At 36.0% G+C, this 20,890-nt stretch overlaps 2 protein-coding genes across 8 annotated transcripts; both read right to left on the bottom strand.

Moving 5' to 3' along the window:
• Positions 1-5: 5 nt before the first annotated feature.
• On the bottom strand, positions 6-13,093 carry oys (lysophospholipid acyltransferase 6). The gene is made up of 11 exons (XM_011153396.3): positions 12,733-13,093; positions 4,606-4,751; positions 4,183-4,260; positions 3,617-3,708; positions 2,613-2,724; positions 2,258-2,393; positions 1,572-1,719; positions 1,287-1,492; positions 902-1,099; positions 643-794; positions 6-496 (listed from the first exon to the last, which is right to left on the bottom strand). Exons 1-11 carry the CDS (start codon positions 12,811-12,813, stop codon positions 343-345), a joined length of 1,503 nt encoding a protein of 500 aa, XP_011151698.1. The 5' UTR covers positions 12,814-13,093; the 3' UTR covers positions 6-342.
• A 1,840-nt stretch (positions 13,094-14,933) lies between these two features.
• Positions 14,934-20,195, bottom strand: phtf (putative homeodomain transcription factor). 7 transcript variants are annotated; one of them, XM_011153398.3, is made up of 16 exons: positions 19,860-20,195; positions 19,683-19,778; positions 19,340-19,479; positions 19,027-19,238; positions 18,770-18,956; positions 18,454-18,705; positions 18,144-18,368; positions 17,752-17,816; positions 17,384-17,553; positions 17,107-17,243; positions 16,188-16,497; positions 15,885-16,113; positions 15,709-15,804; positions 15,484-15,627; positions 15,306-15,401; positions 15,078-15,227 (listed from the first exon to the last, which is right to left on the bottom strand). In XM_011153398.3, exons 2-16 carry the CDS (start codon positions 19,721-19,723, stop codon positions 15,078-15,080), a joined length of 2,454 nt encoding a protein of 817 aa, XP_011151700.1. In that variant the 5' UTR covers positions 19,724-19,778; positions 19,860-20,195. The 7 variants fall into 7 exon arrangements, with proteins under 7 accessions (XP_025154354.1, XP_011151700.1, XP_011151701.1 ...); XM_011153399.3 differs by having other exon boundaries at positions 19,864-20,195; XM_025298570.1 differs by having other exon boundaries at positions 19,683-19,774; positions 19,864-20,195.
• Between the last annotated feature and the right edge of the window lie 695 nt (positions 20,196-20,890).

Genomic DNA, 20,890 nt, shown 5'->3' with positions numbered 1-20,890 from the left:
CGACGTAGATAAAACGGCCATATATTTAGGCGAATTATAAAATTTGTCTCATCTGTCATATAAAAATGATACATCGGTTTCGATAATAATGTTCTACACGAACACGTGTGTCGTACGTTATCGATAAACTTTCACATCTGTAATGCGTTGTAACAAGAAATATCATTATATAGGTACATTTATACATTCATATATGTGTATATGTGTGTGTGTGTGTGTGTGTGTGTGTGTGTGTGTGTGTGTGTGGGCGCGCATGTGTGTGTGTGTATATATATATATATATAAAAAACGTCCATAAAAAATATTTGTCTTTCGTAAGTTGCGGCAACGTCGCGCCGGAAACTACATCGTTTTGTACGTGTTTCCGTTGCTGGCCGCTACAGAGTGGTCGATCTCAGCTTTCGCGGTCGGCTTGTGCGTTTTTCGTAATAGTCCCATGCGGGGTAGTAAAATTATCGCAATTAAACCCAATAAATGTGGGAACAGGTACAAATACCTGGAAATGCGAAAAAAAGGAATATTAATTATAAGCATATAACAGGAATGTTCTTCGGCAAGCTTGCATCTGATTACGCGATGCCGAAAACACATTCTCGACGTGAGTATCTTAATCAACAGTTATTAAATTCCATCATTACATACAGGTACACTCTGATGCTTGGCACGAATTCTAATAATACAAAGCTGAACGTCGTGTAGGCCATTATAACTCTCGTAGCGATAAATGTCAATATGTCGTAAAAAGTCTGCTTTCGTTCAGACTCCAGGAATAACGGCCGAACGTAACGACGAACCTGTTATGTGTCAAAATGGAAATGTTATATGTGATACTTCAAAATCAACGGTGTTGATAATTTGTTTACAGTCAATGGAACAAAATATTGTTCAAATGTATACCAACCGAACGCGCTGCAACGGTAAAGAATGCTCCGCTTGCAAATGTAAGATAATAACCGGGATAAAAGCCGTGCCAGAGAGCAGACAAGAAATATGTATAAAATATTTTGTTGTGTCTGACTCGCTCGTACACTACTAATCGCAACCACAGATTTGTGCGTTTGTTCCAGTGCTCAATGCTGCTCTTAAAATTGAGCGACATCTGGAAATTGAATCAAATATATATATATATACACACACGCACACGCACACGCACACGCACACACGCACACGCACATGCACACGCACACACCGTACGTACATACGATAAGTACTTAATTAAGTAAAAAAAATATAAAACTGGAGACAACTTAATAGATTCGTCTATCATATGAGCAAACGTATCATACCTCGAACTTGTAAACGTCGACATTGGATGCTGCATCCCAGCGCGCATTACCGTGCTCGTCATATCCGTTGAATCCGAAGCCGGAATTATTGCATATGGCGTCGGCGAATATCCAAGCGTAATAATATTTAAAACGCACAAGCATAGTTGCTAACATTAAATACCACACTTTGTAAACGGCAGTTGTGTTGCTCAGGAATTCGTCCTCTAGAATGAGAGATTAACTGTTATTCGAAGGCATGTGTAAGTACTACAAACCTCGAACTGTGGATGGATTCGAGCGAACCTTTCACGCGTTGTATTGGGATGATAGGAATAAATGTGATGAATACAACGGCGCATATTAAACTCGCCATGATTTTCTTTATTACGATTAGCGTCGGAGATGGCTCTAATATGATTTCGGACCCTTGACTCTTTTTGTCGTAGAAGCCCTGAAATTAATTATTATTATATTATTAACTGATATAACTTATAGAATCGATTAATATAACTTAAATAATATATTATTAACGTTAAAGTTTCCATCTTCTTCTTCATTGGAATAGAGAACGTTATTTATTATTAAACTATTAAAATTTCCTGTAAATATGAAAACGCAAGTTTTACATATATCCGACAATTTTAGCTATCATGTAACTTTCCGAACCACAAAAATGTTTTTATGTGAAATCTTTCATTTTTCATATTTTTGTGTTTCTATTCTTAAAACGGAAAAGATATATGATCGATTTGTATGTATAAATTAAGAATTGTATCACATTGTTATATGTATATCGCAAGCATTATGTATTTGCTGATTTATATATTATATTTGTATTGGCAACCTCGTGATTTGCGAGATAACACGTCGCCAAATAATAGCGCAAATGATTATTTCAAGGTTACCGAGATGATTCCGTATATGAGATATATATGGAAGGATCACATGATCGCGAGTATCGGTATTAAAATGAACGTCAGGATCCTTACAACCAAAGATTGTGCACCGGGCATATGGTGTCCGTGTATAAAATCGATATAGTCCCGATAGAATATCACTGGGCCGGCCATCAGAGCTTGAAAGTGAAAGACGTAGCTGAAGTATTCCAGAGCGGTCGGCATCTTTCTGCAATATCAACGTCGAACGAGCATTGCTCCTTGATCCATTTAAAGAGACTCACCGCATGCTTATATATCTTTCACACATTTTGTATACGATAAAGGGGGTTGAAAACCGGCTACCAGAGAGAGCTCCGCTTTACATTCTTGATATTGTTTTATGCTTGATATAAATAACATAGCGCGCACGTATGAGGCCTATGTTTAAAAGAGCACGTGCACTTACTGTACAGCCTGATGACGCTGCATCGGTGTCAGCTCCTCCTCGCGCCGCGTAAGTCCGTCGTGAATGCTGAACGCCAGACTAGTTACTTTCTGCGTTATAACCATAAGAGGACCTGAAAGGACATCCATATATGTTACAAAAGGGACACTGTGAAGTAACAGCGGTAACTTATCGCGGCACCACCGAAAGATTTGCAAATGAGGCGCATTGGCATGTGCATAACGGACGCTCAATAATCGATATTATGCATATCGCCGAGTATTGTGAGTGTGCTGCATCGTGTGTTGAACGTGACTCGATTTACAATAAAACACTGCTCGTGAGGAAAACAAGAAACAGCGGATATGGAACTGTACAGACATCGATGATCGACAGAAGCAATTTAGGTGGACGAATCTGTTCGTTCGTGACTTTAAAAGTTGCATCCATTCGTACAGCGGTTAACTTGTATACCAAATAAATAAATGCATTGCGCTTAAGCGTGAGACTTACGTCATCGTGCGATAAGAAAGAAGTGATAATATCGTAAAGGTATTTCTTACCATTTCAGAAACAGTATCTCGGTATTAGTCACGTATGTAAATTCGCAGATTGTTGCTTGCAGATACAGCATTGTTAAAGATATTTCTGGATGCGCATAAATCATAATACATAATTTAGAATTTTACAGCAAGACTCCGCGTTTTCTTTTTCTGAAATGACTATTTCTTTCGAACTAAATACATATATTCTTAGTCAAGATAATAAAAACAATTGTTTAGATTGTTTACCGAGATCCAATACACTATAATATGAATGTAAACGGCAATAGAGTAATAAACTTAATGATTCCTTCCACTTAAATACTTTCTCGATCGTTTGCGACTTAAATTGAAATATTTACAGAATGAATCAAATGACTTTTCTGTTTCTCGCCGATAACATGCTCTGAAGGAGGAAAGATAAAATAAACGCGAACTGAGCTGAGCGAGATCGTTGAGTTGATCGAGTTGAGTTGAACGCACCGGTGATGTCAAGCGTATACGACCCGTAATCGTAGATTTGCCGGTGACAGTGAATGCACGATAAGTAGATCAACGCTATTGCGAGGACGACCCTGAAACACATTGAAATAGACGAGTCAAGTTCAAATGGCTATTGTCTTCACGATTTACTCGTAAAGCAAATATGATAGCAGACAAGGTATAATTCATTACATGTGCAAACGACCATCGAGTACACTTTACACCTATCGGCTGATTGCTGTAATCAATAATACATTGCGCGCCCCGTAACACGTAACGTGTTTTATCAGCATGTTTTTATCGAAGAGGCGTGCAATATCTCAATAACGTTTGCAATATCTCAGTTGACTCAATTGACATCTTTCCAAATAAATCATTCACGATCTTCTCGACGCGATTTCAGTAAAACGATTCAGTAAAACGATTCAGTATACGATTATAATACTCTCGATCTTGCAGGCTTATAATTACAGAACGCCTGCAAGATTGATGTAGCGTTGTGTGTTTACGTAGTGTTTTCGTTTCGTGACGCATATCGATCCACCCACACTTGAGTTTCTCCTCACCTCTGCATATGACGAGGATTCTGTGTGCGCATCGCTATATAACATAGCGCGGGAAGACTAGCGAGATGGATAGCCTGCCTACAAAACATATTGGTAATTGAATTTTTTATCGGAACAAGCTTATATTCAACAGTTCGATGTAAATATGATTAAGAAAGGAATTAATTTTATCTTATCATCAATTGTGTGCAAACGTATGTAAGACGCTGACAAAAGCTCAAAATTGAGTGTATTTTATAACGCTTGTTGATCGCTTGTTGCAGTACTGAAGTAGTACAAGGTAGATAAGGTTTCACACAAATGCAAAAAATGATGTCAGGAAAATTTGTACTATTACGAAACACACATTTTTCACACGAAGCCATTCGCGTTTGAAAATTTCGTATGGCATGTTTTTTTTTGTATAATAAAACACGGGCTTACCTGCCAAAGCAGAAATATCCAAGAGCAAGGCCGATGGTGAGGCCATAAACATGTCTGGCAGCTGGAGTAGTGGCGATGGGGCTCAAAGACGTTCTTAATAGTCCGGCTAGTATGAGCGCTGTGAATTGCGTCAAGACGAAATTTACCTGGAAATGAAACAAGATGAATTTATTAAGTATATTTGATTGTGAACAAGAACCTCTTTCGACTTGACAATATGTAGAAGTAATAAGGGAGCATGCTTTATTATCCCTTTATCCTTTTGTTCATTTTCTTTACTCATTTCTATGCTTATGTAAGGAGCTTCTACTTTAGCTCTCTCCTTTAACCGATTCATCGATATCCCCAACCTTCTTGATGGGACATTAAGACAAAAATTCACATTTGCAGACTCTAAATTTTTCTAAGTAGAATCTCACTCAAAGCGAGTGAAAATTGGAAGTGTCTTGCCTCGAAGCGATAGTGAAAATATTGCCAGTTATATAATATCGGGAGCGTGCGGAATGGCGTAGCTGTTCCATCGCATCTAAGAACAAACGACGACAATTTGAGAGTTATCAGTGATGCATGGAAAAGTACGATAATGCGGTGACGTAATAGAGAAGATCTATTTGAAGAAAATGACGCCTCTATGTCCCGTTCAGAAAAAAATGTATCATCCGGATCTATTTGTGTTACTTATTAATACTAAGATCTCTATCGTCGTCTGTACTGTAATGCGCGTGCATGCATGTGCAATAGATGCCAAAGAAGAAGGAGGAACACTATTTCTGATAACATATAAGCTTCCATCATTGAATATAATCCTGTAAAACATACTATATTTTAATGTACAACTCAAAAATATAAAATGCAGAGTCGATTGTTTCCTACGATCTCGTTCAATTAAAGTAATAAAACTGACTCATGAGATATCGAGGCAGATTCGAGTAAAATCTCTTCCTATATCAACACTTCTGTTACTAAAACAAAGAGTATGCGCATAAACATGCAGAATCTACATTTATAATAGATTATCGTCGTATGATTGAGTACGAGGAATATGCAGTCATCCTTATCGACATCGGTAAAGTTCACCGATGTTTAATGATTCTTCTACATAGATATTTTTATATATTAATATACGAGTATTAATATACGAGTAATATATTAATATACGTATATATCGAATGTAATTAATGCCAATGAAAATAATTCAACAGTGATTCAGCGACATACATTTGCATTGTCTCGCTTGTATAATCATCATTTGCATTTTGCAATTCAACGACTGATAATATGCTCTCATCGCGAGATTGACCCACAAGACCCCACTAAGAGCGATGTGTTTAATATTCAAATAAGATACAATACCAGCGAAAAATATATCACCTTTAAGATGTTTGAGCATAACTTGGTTTAAAGTGTATGGGCCAGAGCATAGACTTCCGCATAACGCATAATACAAAACGCATAAGAAAATCAACTAATCAGAGTTCTTCATTTTTGTCCTGAGGAGGAAAATGAAGAAAACTAATTGGTTTATTCTCTTATGTGTTATGCGTTATGCAAAAGCCTGTATGCAAAGCTCTTAGGTCATAACTCTTATAGGTCATAATATGTTTTGATAACAGGATAACAGGTACAACTTACCGAACAAAGTACTTTTAATCAAATAATATAACTCATAAACAACTCGTGAAAAATTTGAATCTAGTTCCTTTACTGTAAAGGAAGTTATGCTATATAAAATCCTAAAGATGATATATTTTTGATCGGTTTTTGGGTAATTATGCAGAATAGGTACTTTTTCGAATTTTGAGATTTTTTTGTTGCTATTGTGGTAAAAATTTTTGTTGTGACTCCAAAAGTAATAATGAATCGGGGGAGCCCGAAAAGTATGCAACCAACATATTTTATTTAACAATTTGTGGTAAACTTGTCAAAAGGCTACAGCACCTCCAATTTTGATGAAAAAAGACTAATATATATGTTTTAATTATTGTTGGCGAAATGATGACGGGGGGCTCCTCCCCCCGCCTTCCAAAAAAATAATCAAACTTGTTTTGCCAAAAAGTATAGCAAGGGCAATTAGTTTATTCTGAAATCGGATTTGGTTGGTAACAAATATGGAAAGTCACATGTGAGTTTGCGACTTATTGCGACTTTCCACGTGAAGCGAGTTTCACCCGTTAACCCTCGAGGGCGGTGCGGATGGGGGGTCGAAGGCCCCTCCGCACGCCCCCTTCGGTGTGTGTGTGTGTACACATGCTCGGTGCAAACTTTTATCACTAACTTCATTTGTTAGTAACTTTTTAACGAACAGTAAGCACGGACTAAAACTTTTTGCATGTTACTCGGGAGGGTGTCCTTGATAATATATGTAAAATTCAAGGTCATCAGAAGTGGGTCCCCTTAACCCCATATTTACCATTAAAACATATATTAGTCTATTTTCATCGAAATTGGAGGTAACCTTTTGACAAGCTTATCACAAATTGTTAAAAAAAACATGTAAGTTGCATATTTTTCGGGCTCTCCCGATTCATTATTACTTTTGGAGTCACAACAAAAATTTTTACCACAATAGCAACAAAAAAATCTCAAAATTCGAAAAAGGAACTATTCTGCATAATTACCGGTTTTTGGACTGTAAGTCATCGCTTGAAGTTTGCTGAATCGTATCGTCTGATAAAAATGTAAATTTGTAATGGCCTTTAAGCACAAACGAACTTAAGCAGTAAGACGTAAACAGTAAGCAAATCGACCAATCGAAACTTAGACGCCACTTAAAAACTTACAAGAATAATTGATTGTAATTAGTCAGTTTCTTTACTGCTTACGTTCATTTGTGTGTGATGGCCTTAAGACGGTTTACCACATATATAACTACATTATTATTTATAGAACTCGGATATAAGCGCAAAGTCATCAAGTCCAGCATGGTCACTGACAAAGAAAGATAGGGAACCCGGTAATTAAAAAAATCATGAAACTTTGTGTGGAAGTAAAGTAGTTCATTCGTAATGCAAAATTATTTTTTGTTCGTGTGGAATTCCAGTCTGAGGGGATGAAACTACTCTTCGAAAACAAATTTTTATTTTTTTTAAATACGAAGCATATGTAAAAATGGTTTATATAAAAGTTGTAGTATATTTCATATTCTTTGCAATTACAATTCAGATTTCGCAAAATTGGAGGGGAGTGGAGGGGGTTTCAAAAATTTTACAATTTTGCAAAATCTGAATACACAGTTGCAAAGAGTATGAAATACACTACAACTTTTATATAGACTATTTTTGCATATGTCTCGTATTTTCAAAGATATATGTTAAAAATGAAAATCATTTTTTTTTCAAAGGGTGTTTTCACCCCCTCAGACTGGAATTCCGCACGAACAAAAAATAGTTTTGCATTACGGATGAACTACTTTACTTCCACTCAAAGTTTCATAATTTTTTAAATTTCCGGGTTCCCTTATGAGTCCAGACCAGTGCAATCGAGGAAATTGGCTGGATAGAGCTTATCGATTGATTTTGGTAGCCGATTCTATAGATTTTGATTTCCGATTCAGAAAACAGATTGAAGTGGTTGGCATTGAAGATTACCATCAGTGCTTCCGCGAAGGCTCATTAAATATATGACAGAGAAAACTGAATAAATGAATCTGTTGATATCGATCAGATATAGTTTCATAATGTGCATATAATATCGATGCCGATAACTGCATCAAGACCAAGAAAACGAAAAAAAATAGAAAAAGAGAAATAAGACGAGATGACGGGATCTATCTAAATTACACGTTCCGTGCATAAGATAGTAAGTGCATAAGATAATACTCGCAACGATCTTCAGCTCGAAGGGGCAGGAGAAGGAAGCGTTCTTTCGAAATGGAATTGCAACAAGAAAATCAACGGTGCTGGCTTCGCGGAAATATCACGTCTTTCTTGTACAATCCTAACGGCACACGCGCTTTAACTTGTGACCTCTGGTACTAGGTTCATTCTGCTTTAGAACGCCGCTGAGATAGCCGAGTTGCAACAAGGTCATCGACTCCTGCGCCGGTAGACATTGCGCTCAGCGTGCTAAATTGGGCTGCACAACATTGCCGTTGTGCCTTTGACATATTAACGTGCAAAATCGAGTCTTTCGTCGCTCGCGAAAAATTGTTCTTATTTTTTACTCGTTAGAGAATTATTGCCATGTTTATCGCAATTTACATATATCGTTCCGCGCAAGCACGAGCTGCGTTATCTTGTTTATAACTTTATTTGCCGACCATCGGCAGCCAGGAGTGCTCGCGTGACGGAATAGAAGCATAAAAGCAGACTGTGAAAAGGAGTTACGATAAAGAGAAATAACGTAAATACAAACAGCTGATCGTCTCGTACAATGGCGTGCAAAAGTTTTGAGCCATAGTGTTTTTTTAAGATACATGACAATATATTGATTTGCTCTAAAAATTAATTATATAAAATAATTGACATAACATTCTTACAAATAATAGTACAGTTACAAAATTTTGAAATTATATAGTTTCTATTTATTTAGTCATATAATATTTACATGTGTTCAAAAGTATTGAGTCGTATTCTTGTTGTGACTGTATGAGCCCGGTTTGTTTACGTTTCTTATGAAACTTCTTCGTAAATATTTGCTTTAACTAAGGTTCAGTCTGTTGTCTACCGCAATGCCGAAATATACAAGCCTTCAGTTACACGAAGCCGTGATTAATCTTTCTCAACAAGGAAAGGTTTCTCGCGAAATTGCTAATTGCTTATTAATTGATAAAAGTACCATAAATAAGATTATTGCTAAATATAAGTTGACGAACTCTCTAGCTGATAAACCACGAAATGGTAGACCTCGCAAAATTACAAAGCGCGAAATATTCTATAAAATGATTAAAAGAAAGTCGATAGCAGATGTTAGAAAAACTACCATGGATATTTCTCAAGAACTACGAGAAGAAAATCTTGCTGATGTTAGTCGAAGTACAATATCTCGACGTCTAAAGGAAGTAGGACTTTTAGGACGCGCTGGTGTAAAAAAACTATTAATTAGTGCAAAAATAAAAAAGCTCGATTAGATTTTGCAAGGAAATTTGAACATTGGACTGAAGTTGATTGGCGAAAAATACTTTTCTCTGACGAGTCAAGGTTTCAGTTATTCGGAAGTGACGGTAGAAAGTATATACGACGTCCAACAGACACAAGATATAACTCAAGATATCAAATTCCTACCGTAAAACATGGTGGAGGTAACGTGATGGTTTGGGGATCACTTTCTTATAATGGAGTTGGTCCATTGGTTGAGATCACAGGTACTATGGACGCTATAATGTCTCGAGATATATTGACACAGCATATGCTGCCATATGCAACTCGAAACATGCCACGTGATTGGATTTTCCAACAAGATAACGATCCCAAACATTCATCAAAACTAATAAAAGAATTTTTCATCATGAAAAAAATGCGAGTTCTTGACTGGCCCTCGCAATCGCCGAACTTGAATCCTATTGAGCATTTGTGGCAAGAACTCAAACTACGTACAGGAAATAAGAAACAGTCCAATAAAGCTGAATTGTAGCAAGATTTGCAAACTCAATGGCAAAATTTACCTCAAGATCGCATTTCTAATTTAATAGCATCAATGCCTCGCCGTTGTGCTGCAGTGATTGCTTCTAAAGGCATGGCAACAAAATATTAAGCTTAAAAAAACGTTGATAACATTTTCTGTTATTATTTTTCAATAATATATTTTCCTTATGCATAAGAAAACTTTTTGGCGCAATACTTTTGCACTGTAATTTGTAATAAGACATTTTGTTTATATATATGTGTAAAGTTTTTAGTGCTCATTATGAAATGAATATATAATAATAATTGTATGGCTCAAAACTTTTGCACGCCACTGTATGTTTCGTCGACGACGTACATCGAAACTAGTGTCGTCCCGTCGACAAAAATAGGAATAACGACCATGTATTTTCTGCACGTGCGCCGACCATTTGTCCGAAGAGCGACCGTCCTCCACGCAAAAGAAATCGACCGTTTGTTACAGAGTTACGATGGCGTGATTACTAGTGTTTGCCAGCAGAAAGATAATGTTCTCTTGTCCAAGACAAAAAAGAAGTGAGACGGTCTCTTGCCCCGACAACGAGCGTCGGTTCGTAAAAACCGCAATGCACAACGGCGAGGAGGCGAGAAATAAATCTCTTCATTACCTGTTGCGCCCTCTTTCGAATTCCATTACGTGCGCGCTGGTAAACTTAAATCCCCGGCGCCCTTAAATTATCGCATGAATGGAACCATTTTTAGCCCGTCGCGAAATAATAATAGATATTAGTAAAAGCGTTCTCTTTCGTTTTTGTTACGGCACAGGTCATTGAGTAACATGAAACCGAGGAGATCCGCGCCGTAGATTTCGCTAATAGTAAGTGGAACCAGAGAAAAGCATGAGCAGTGTTGAAGAAGCAAACGTTTCGTAAAATATCTCTTATGTATCTCACGAAAACCTACGCACGTTATTATTGTTAATATTTGAACTAAACGCAGTTATGAAATGTGAAAAGAAATAATTTGTACGATATAAATATCAAAGTCACATCATTTGCGATCAAATTAGCCCTAAGACGTTGATTGCGCGAAACGAAAACAAGATAGATAAATTTCCCACAGAAACTACCAAGCGATTCCGCGAAAAATATCGAAGTTGCTTCAATTATGCTTTTTAGAGAATGCGAATTAGAGAATAATTATTTATATTTAGGCTTTATATATAATACACTGATTAATACGGTTTTTTCTACAGGTTTTGTACAAAGTTTTTTTACAAAAGTTTTTTTTATTATAGTTATTAATATGTTTTTTTTTTACAAAGTGTTTTCACAAGTCTTTTGCACAGACACAGACACGCGCGTACCTTGGCGCTTTTTTTTACCTTTTTTATATATAATACACTGACGAACGAGAAATTTCTCGATTTTCAATTTCCTCGACGTCGGATAGTGTAGTACGAGTTGGAAAGTTTATCAGAGGGAAAATATTATATATTGAGCGACCGGGAATTAACGAAATTCAAGATTGTCCATAGTTATTTATCCTAATAACAAGCTTTCAAAGATACTCCACGACGGTAACGACGACGAGTGATTTCATCGTCGCGGTCTGACGCGTCGCAGAGATATATTCATTTTGCTGCATATACATGACGCGATTTTAAACTTTGCATCATCACTCACTTCGCAAGTCATATAGCGTAACCTCGTTTATTATTTCTAACGAAAGAAAGAAGAGCTGCGTTCAGAAAACACAATAGCTGCACAACGGTTGAATAATTCGCCAATGTTATTGGAATATAAGAATCTAACAGTGATGATTAATGATCACTAATCGCTCAGTAAGCGCCTTGTTTTCTGAACCGCTATTTAATTTATGCGTAAATAGGTAGCGAATATTAATGCTTATGCCTTACATAAGATTCTGAATGCATTCATGAATAAAATTGGAAAGAAAAGATTTGAATGTAGCGGATACTAGAATAATCATGTGGTTTGGTCATTTAAAATTTTATTCATTACAATTGAAGATTTAAATGTAGAACGTTACGCATGTTAACATCGTAGAAAAATAATAAAATTTTTTAGGATTCTGTATTTTAAGGACGAAAATTGCGAAGACATAAATAAAAAACAAGTTACATAAGTCAAATCGACGGCCACTCGAGAATTAGGTGCATTATGAAAAAAGAGAAAAGATAAATGTGAAAGAAAAGTCATGACACATCACGATCATCATCGACGCGTTGGAGAAACAATTTCCCGAAAATTCTGAAAATTCGACAAATCGTTTTGCCATTTCGTCCCGTTCTTCGCGTCATCGGGCGCGGATGCAAAAGCGACCTTACAGACGAGCGACGATGACTCCTATTCAAAATTCTACGACACGCGGATCAATGATGCGAATCAAGTTGATTTGACTGAGGGATGCAGTTGCGGAAAAGCGCGCGTCGTCGACGGGGAGATCTCGCAGCGATCGATATCTCCCTGTTGCCGCCCGCCCGGGAATCTCTCACGGAGGACAACGGCACGCGTCCGCCACTCCCGGTATCGCGGTGAACAATTCGCGGGTGTATCTCTCTCACCTGGTCGATCGGTAATCCTATGAAATCCGCGAGCCAGGAGAAGGTGCGAAAGCCATCATAGTAATCCACGGCCGGGGCCATGGTCAATGATCGGAAATGGTCCAATGTCGCGGTCGCGTAAACGATTGTCAGATTCGCGACGAGAGATGGAAGAGAGATGGAAGGTTAAGAGAAATAAAGAAATATAGAGAGAGGGGAGAGAAAGAGAGAGATGCGAAGGTATCGACCGACGATCGGTGGCAGCCGATACGTGACGTAGTCAGATATGACACCTGACAAATACTTGTATACAACGCGGGATATAGCGCGACGTGACAACGTGCGTGCGATAGAATGACTACAACCGAGAGCAAAGTGCTCGCCAACGCCGCCGTCGTTCGGCTACATGCCGGTATTCAGCGGAAAGTACTCGTGGTTATTCGCCTATACTCGCGTCGCACCACGCAGTCGCCGTTGACCAATCGCAGCAAGCGTGACCAGAACGATGGAGGTGGTATGAGGTGATGTGCATATTGTCATTTTAGAAGAGATATCAATATCGCTGCTGAAGGATCGATTATTGACTGTCTAACACAAAAATTTGAATCAAAAGGGCAAAAAGAGGCGAGGAAAATCAAACTTTTCGAATGAAAAGTTCAAGTGCACAAAGCGATAATTGTACGGAGATTCCGAAAGGAAATATTAATTGAACTAAATAATTTCTTGTCATTTTTCATCGTTCATCGTTAATTATGGAACGGTATCTTAACGATATAATTTATATTCAATTATTTACTGTGGAGGTGATTTTGCATGTATACATTTTTTTCCTTCCGTTTAAATAATCTCGGATATTTATCTTAACTAATAAAATTAATATAGCCCTTCCTCTATTATACAGTTCTAATTACTACGATTTATAGCTCTTAGTATATTTTATGTAAATAAAAGCTGATTTAATATTTGGTACTTACATCAAATATTAAATCATAAATACATAAATAGATAAAATAAATAAGCGAATTTTCGATAAAAATAATTTAATTGTTAAATAATATTTCACACTTAATTAAAGATTAAGTTTTCTTAAATGCTTTTATTTCGTGTATGTACTGTGGTACGTTTAGATATACTTGAAAAATAACTTATATTCGATCTTGTGTGATTGCACAGGTACTATTTTTCTTAAATACATTTTTTGCAATACATACAATATTTACACGTGCCGCAAAGTATATTCTTGAGCTATGTAATTACACATGTAGTTTTCAAGTGCATTGCTTATCAAGAAATGACCAATAAAGTTTCAACAACTTACTCGCTGTCAAAGTACACGTTTGCACATAACAACATTTGCATTCCTTTATAGCAAAAATCAACGAATATACTCGTTGGAGTAGACATTAATAAAACATTTCTTATTAACAACAAAGTACTACTACAGGTAATTTAATTTTTTGCACAACTTGTCGAGCTTACATGGTCAGTCATCATAAATTTTCAGTATTTACACTGTACACTATTTAAAAGATTTCTAACATTTTACATATCTCATCAAGCTCAAAAGTTTTGTTCTATAATTTTTAATATTGAAGATTATAATTTACTAATATTGCAATAAGACTAAAGTATGTTACAACTCAAGAAGAGAATTATATATAAGCTAATTGATGTGTTTCAGTAGCATATATATGTAAACAATATTGTCTTGCTACTCATTACTAAATCTATCATTTCTCTATTGTTAAAAATTAGGCAATTAAGAAGTTAATTTAATGAAATATATTCCATATTTGATTAATACCGTGTGTGTAGTTTTAATAATTTGTCAACATAAACGAGGTAGTTGCGTAATAAAAACCCAAAGTCGCGCGTTGTTTCTCTCAGATACTTTGACAAATTTAGAACCATTTTCCTTCAATGAAAACTTGATTGAAAATTCTATATCTAATTACATTTTGAATTTGTAATACAATTATATTTAAAAAATATATATAATTTAATTTTATATGTAATTCAATAAATTATCTAAAAGTATCACAGCTTTTATAAAATTTTTTATATATTTGATTAGATAAATTAGATTTTATCAATTTTTATTAATTGTTTACATTGATTACATGTTGACGAAATGTTTTATCAATTTTTTTGACATAATCTTTATATTGCACATATAATTGCAAAGTTTAATTTAAAACGTCAAATTATTTTTATTTTTATTAAAGTTAAATAATTTCAAATTATCAACGCTAAGTAATCATATCAATTCTCACTGAAGAAAAATCAAGCTCCAACTTGGTAAAGGATCTAAAACTAGAAAGTAGCATGCAACTCTTAATACGCGCTGAGTCTCGTATATTATTGCTTTACTTGATTTTTATTTTATGCAATTTAAGTTTAAATCCGAGCAGCTCTGAAAGTATTCCTGACAATGCTGACAACAATACTACCTTAGTGATGGTATATAGATACGGATTAGCTGAGAGCCCCGAGATTTTAAACGGACTCTCCAATTCCTGCAAAACATTTCTTTAGTTTAATCACAATTTCCTTTTTCTACTGTTAAAATTAAAATTTTCGATAAAAGCACATACCTTTATTAAATCAGCCGCTAATTTCAGTACGCTATTTGCAACCATAAGTTCCTCCTTTTTATGTGGCTTTTGTTCTATTTGCAAGTACAAATTAATCTAAAAGCCACATCAGAATAAATAATCGAGTTATGAAAAAATTTCTATGTTATAAGCACAAACTCATTGTAATAAACCTTACTTGTTCAGTTATCAAAACTGATAGATTTCTGTATTTCTTGTTAATCTTTGTCCCTAGAGTCATAAAACGTAAAATAAATATTCCAAGCGAGAAGCTCCAAAATAAGGCCTCAACGTTGTATCGTGAGTGCAAACTTTCGAGATCCTGAAGCGTAATTTACATTGTTACAAGAAAAGAAATATATATAGAAGATACACACAATATATACATTTTGGATATGCTTACTTTAATCAATTCTAAGCTCACGAATGATAGCAATAATATTGTCACAATAAATACTGCTGATACGATTACATCTACGGACCGTTGCGGACCTCTCCGCTGCAACCCGAAATATGTGCAACATAAGTAATGCAAATTCATTTCCTAGGCTCATAAATAATTAATATTTGTGTTCTTACTTTCAGATAGGATCTAACGCTCAGCCATGTCTTTATATTGCGAACTTTATTCAATCGGAAATGCGGCAAATCAGACTTTCGCGCACGTCTGGATGACGTTAAATGAGAAAACAACTTAGCGTACAGAAGTCTCTGCTTATATGTGCGTTCCGCCACTGCCAGCAAAAAGAACAAGAAACATGACAGCACGAATCGCTCGAACGTTGAAATAAGTACCACTGTACGTTCCCTGAGAAAAAGATATAATTGTTTTAGAGAATCGTTGATATATCCGCGAATATTTCAACGAAACTACGTTCTTACCAAAACGTGTTTCCAAATGCTACACCGATCACTCTACACAAGACATCAGTGTACGTTTCTAGATTCACTTGAATCATGTCACTCGGTAATAGACTGACGGATACGTTGCTGACGTTATCCGACCCCATATGATCACTTAGTCGTTTCATCGACGGTATTAGACATAACGCGACGCTTAGTATCAAACCGCCATAAAAGTAATTCATACTTTCCGGCATTGATTCGACTCTAGCAATGATCGATGAACTAATATCTAGCACTGACAATTCGGCTTTCTTGATATCACGCCGTGCCCAAATAGTACACGAAACTAAACAGTATAATCCAAATTAAATACTGTCATATCTACGACCATTTATTATACAGGGTGGGTGACTATAAGTTGCCAACCCGAAGTGTGAAGGTAGATTGGGTTAAGACAAACATAAAAGTCCCATACCGTTTTGCAATAATTCGCAATAAGATTCGCAATAATTATCGAGTTATTAATGACAGAAATCTGAGGAGTGGTAGCGCGCCGGCATAGATGATTGGAGAAGCGTTGCAGCTGCTTAGGCCGCAGCGCGGCCCAGTTGATCCAGCAACTGTTGCCGGTGCGCGACGAGGGGAAAGACAATGCGCTGCTATTCGTTGTTTTATCTCGCCGGACCTACGTCTCGCCGCACGCCGCCAATAGTTGCTAGGTCGAGTGGGCAGCGCTGTGGCCTGAGTAGCTGCAACGCTTCTCCAATCATCTATGTCGGCGCGCTCCCATTCCTCAGATTTCTGTCATTAATAACTCGATAATTATTGCGAATCTCGCAAAACGGTATGGGACTTTTATGTTTATCTTAACCCAATCTACTACCTTCACATTTCGGGTTGGCAACTTATAATTAACTACCCTGTATAGTATGTGTCTGGTGATCGACGTACTAACCACGATCAGACGATGTACAAGTGGAATTAAGTAATATCGACGGCGGTAGCTCGAATTCCCAGGAGAAAGGGTGCTCCACGAATTCAGTATAATTGAGATTAGTATCACTGTGCACGTCGGACTCCCCGAGCTCTGAGCTGCAACCGATTTGTGTTTTAGCAACAATTGTATTCGCTCAACTTTAAATACTAAAGAATACTAAAAAGAATATTGCAAAATGATATTCCTTTGTGTTTTTTGGATATAATGATGATACAACGATATGTTCAAGTCTCACCTATAACTGCATTCGTCGCTGTTGGTTGTAACGCCCATCCATTCTGTAGCAGATGTTGTTGCCTCTGTGAGATGATGTGTAGTAGCTTCTTCACACTCGCCTTCTTCTTCGCTTTCACACTGCTGCCGTCCTTCTCTCAGTCCCAGTATCTTTGATGGCACATCTTTATTCTTGAATTAACAAGATTAATAAAAACGACAGATTAATATAAGATACATTAAATTTGAATATTTTAGATAGTTTCTCTTGATAAAGAAAATATTTAAAGGAAAGTTAACTCGTTAAAGAAGTAATACACAGAGGCAATAAGTAAGAATAAAAAGCTTTATTTTTAGATCTAAATATGTAAATGACATATGGTAACTTACTACATCAATATGAATACCACTTGTGCTATCCGTAAAATTGCCATCTGTTTTTAATGGATCGGGTGCTGCGTGGAAAGTGGAAAACGATGATTTAGCTATTACTCCATTTTACCTTTCCAACAAAGATTAAAGCGTGTTAGCGGTTCGGAATGCAAATAGAAACGAATTAAAATACCCTTCAATCATATTTTCATAAAGTATTATATGAGCCACCGGAAAATCCACTGAATATGCTCTCAAACTTAAGAAAAATCATATATTTATCGCACATCGATAATCTGTACAATCGTGGCGGATTCGGTAGCAAATAAAAAAAAATTATAATTAATTTTGTAAGATTGCGCGTTAACTGGCTACAGGCTATGTTACAAGCGTGTACTTGTAAGTCAAACCTGAGTGCTTTGGTGGAAGTGGAATTTGTTGACTAGCACCATCTTCCAACCACGACATACGGTTGTGATTTTCAGCTTGACGTGCTACTCTTTCTCGTGATCTGTTTCTTTGCACCATTCCACGCCCCATCACTTTATCATTATCACTAGAAACATTACCATTTAGACTTTCAAATCCATCGTCATCTTGATGTATATTTGCTACATGTTCTTCTGGCAAAGCACCTGTTTCACACAAAGATAGATATTAGATAGATAAAGATACTAGAAAAAAAATGATGAAAATATATATCTTTTAAAATACTTTTACCTGGTTGTTCACGACTAGCTGAGGTTTCATTCGTGGAATTGGAATTTTCTGCTGTTGTACTTATCGACTCTTTATCATATACTATTTGTGCACTAGCTTCCATTGTAACAGGTTCTTGAGGCTGATTGCCAGACAAAGTATTTTCTATCATAACTTTCTTAGCAAATCTTACTGCAGTAAGTACTTCTTCATTTCCCAAACTTGATTTGTCGGAAGCCATATCTTGAGAAGACTTGGAATCTTTATGTGTACCTATAATAAAGAAATATATATATTATGAAAAACAAATAGCTCTTATGCTTTTTCATTTACTTACGTAAATTAAGTCTGGGCCTTGGCTTTCCATTTCTACCTCTGACATGTCGAGAACGTCTTGTTATTCGTTGTCTGGATTGATTAGATGTTATTGTAGGACCTGAATGTGTTGATACAATGTGGGAATGAACAATGCATAGAATGAACATCATGATAATAGGTATTAATACTTCTGACATTGAGACAATCTGCAAGTAAACATGACAGTCAATAAACAACAACACAAGTTTTAGAAAATCAACTTTTACTTTTTCATACTTCTGCCTCATTTTCCCTGTTTGCATAAATGTAATACAGGAAGGTATTGATCACTTGTAAGCTGTACAGCAATAAGAAAAGCACGAAGATACAATAACTTGTTTGTTGTATCCACCACTTTTTGTACAATGGAAGAAACAAGAGTCGTTGAAATGCTAGGCAAGCTACCGTTGACAAGCCATGCTTCGGTTTGGCCTTTGGAAATGAAGATCCTATATACATTGATATCATAGGTGAATATACATGCCTATCAAAGAAACACTAAAATAATATTCTGTATCTATAAATGGCTATTAATATCTATATAACATACCACGAACAAGATCAACATCAATTAACTCTGTCTTGAGTTTTGCAGTTCTCATAGGAATATGTGTGAGTCCACGGAGAATATGTTGTTCTATAGTTCTCTCCCATTGCTGCTTATCATATGTACCTATTTTCTTCTGATACCTGGTAGAATTGTTTTAATTATTATTATTGCAGTGTGTGACTATTTTTCTATATATTATTATATTTCTTCTTTATTATTAAAGTATTTAAACTAAATTAAGGTCAACAGAACATAAACTGATTGATTAAATATTAGATTTTGAACTATATAGAAAATAATTTAAAATCTTCAAATATTCATTCAATGCAGTTAGAATTCTCACCAATATATGAGATCGTTGAATCCCATCTCCGTTAATCGCATTATCGCAGCAGCTTGCGATAACAATAGTCGTCAGCTGTGAGGGAAGTATAGCTGTCTACAAATGACGGGATTGAGATTCTTCACTGGTTTCCATACAAAAAAATTAAAAAACGACTATAAATTTCGTCATGTATACTTGCAATATCGAGAGTGCTGATGAACTTCAATTTTTATTCAGTATTCGAGTACGTAAAATTATTTTAATAATTTCACGTTATCTCTACACATCGAGGAATGTATCAGAGCGACTGAGAAACCGACTGTAAGATGGGTCGATTTAAGCATAACAAAGCACAATCCATAAACATAAAGCGGACGGACTGTATTTGAGCATATTATCGCGCGATTACACTTTTGATGAGATAGGAGAGGGTAATGACGTGCTATCGCCACGGTCTTAAAACTATATCTGAATATAATGGAACTGGGAACATAGCGTATACTGTCAAATGGGTCAGGGGGCATAGGAGCTCGGGGGACAAAGGGGGACTATAGCGAATCGGATCTTTCCGGTTTAATTCGGTTACATTCGGTTTGCGCCATTTTGCAATCGTTCATTTCCGTTTGGCGAATTCAAGATCCAGACGTGTTTGCATAATGTCCTGAATCGTGTGGATAATTATCTAATTTATGGTATCTGTTGCTCTCTATATTATGTTATATTATAAACTATATAATATACTTTTACATTTTATCAATATATTTGATGATTCGTAAAAATTTCTACGATATTTTGAAAGAATAAAATTTACATGAATGATATGCGCAAAGAAGGCCAAATATATACTTAATCTTATTAAATAATCGAATTCACGTTTATTTATCATATCATATTTTATCATATAAGCTGTATAGTATTTGTTGTTATTATCAGTTATACGTAACGATTTATGAAAATCGTTACAAGATTTCGAAAGGAAGAGATGTGCATAGGTAATGTGCATATAGATGATCGAGTTCATGCCTCACATGGGAATACGGAGCGACATCTTTCTTCTTCTTTCGCGGATGTCGGTAAAAAAAGACCACAAGGCACGTAAAAAGTTAGGAAATAACGTTGTAACATACGATGGAAGCAGCACGATAGCATGACTAGCGAAAATTTTCTTCAAAAAATGCAGGTGCAAAATGAAAATGCAAGATCTATTATATATGGTATGGGAATAT

The sequence above is a fragment of the Harpegnathos saltator genome, unplaced genomic scaffold (genome assembly GCF_003227715.2).
Source record: "Harpegnathos saltator strain DR-91 unplaced genomic scaffold, Hsal_v8.6 scaffold225, whole genome shotgun sequence".
In the NCBI taxonomy this organism is placed as follows: Eukaryota; Metazoa; Arthropoda; class Insecta; order Hymenoptera; family Formicidae; genus Harpegnathos; species Harpegnathos saltator.
The sequence above is the reverse complement of the archived record's forward strand: the minus strand, read 5'-3'. Positions and strand labels throughout refer to the sequence as shown.

Coding starts and splice junctions, on each gene's coding strand:
- phtf (XM_011153398.3), bottom strand. CDS start 19,723: ATGCGATTAACGGAGATGGGATTCAACGATCTCATATATTG. Junction 15,402..15,483: donor CAGTTTTGATAACTGAACAA/GTAAGGTTTATT, acceptor TGTGGCTTTTAG/ATTAATTTGTACTTGCAAAT. Junction 15,228..15,305: donor TAGCGGCTGATTTAATAAAG/GTATGTGCTTTT, acceptor AATGTTTTGCAG/GAATTGGAGAGTCCGTTTAA.
- oys (XM_011153396.3), bottom strand. CDS start 12,813: ATGGCCCCGGCCGTGGATTACTATGATGGCTTTCGCACCTTCTCCTGG. Junction 4,261..4,605: donor GGATATTTCTGCTTTGGCAG/GTAAGCCCGTGT, acceptor TATGTTTTGTAG/GCAGGCTATCCATCTCGCTA. Junction 2,725..3,616: donor GTATACGCTTGACATCACCG/GTGCGTTCAACT, acceptor ATGTCCTTTCAG/GTCCTCTTATGGTTATAACG.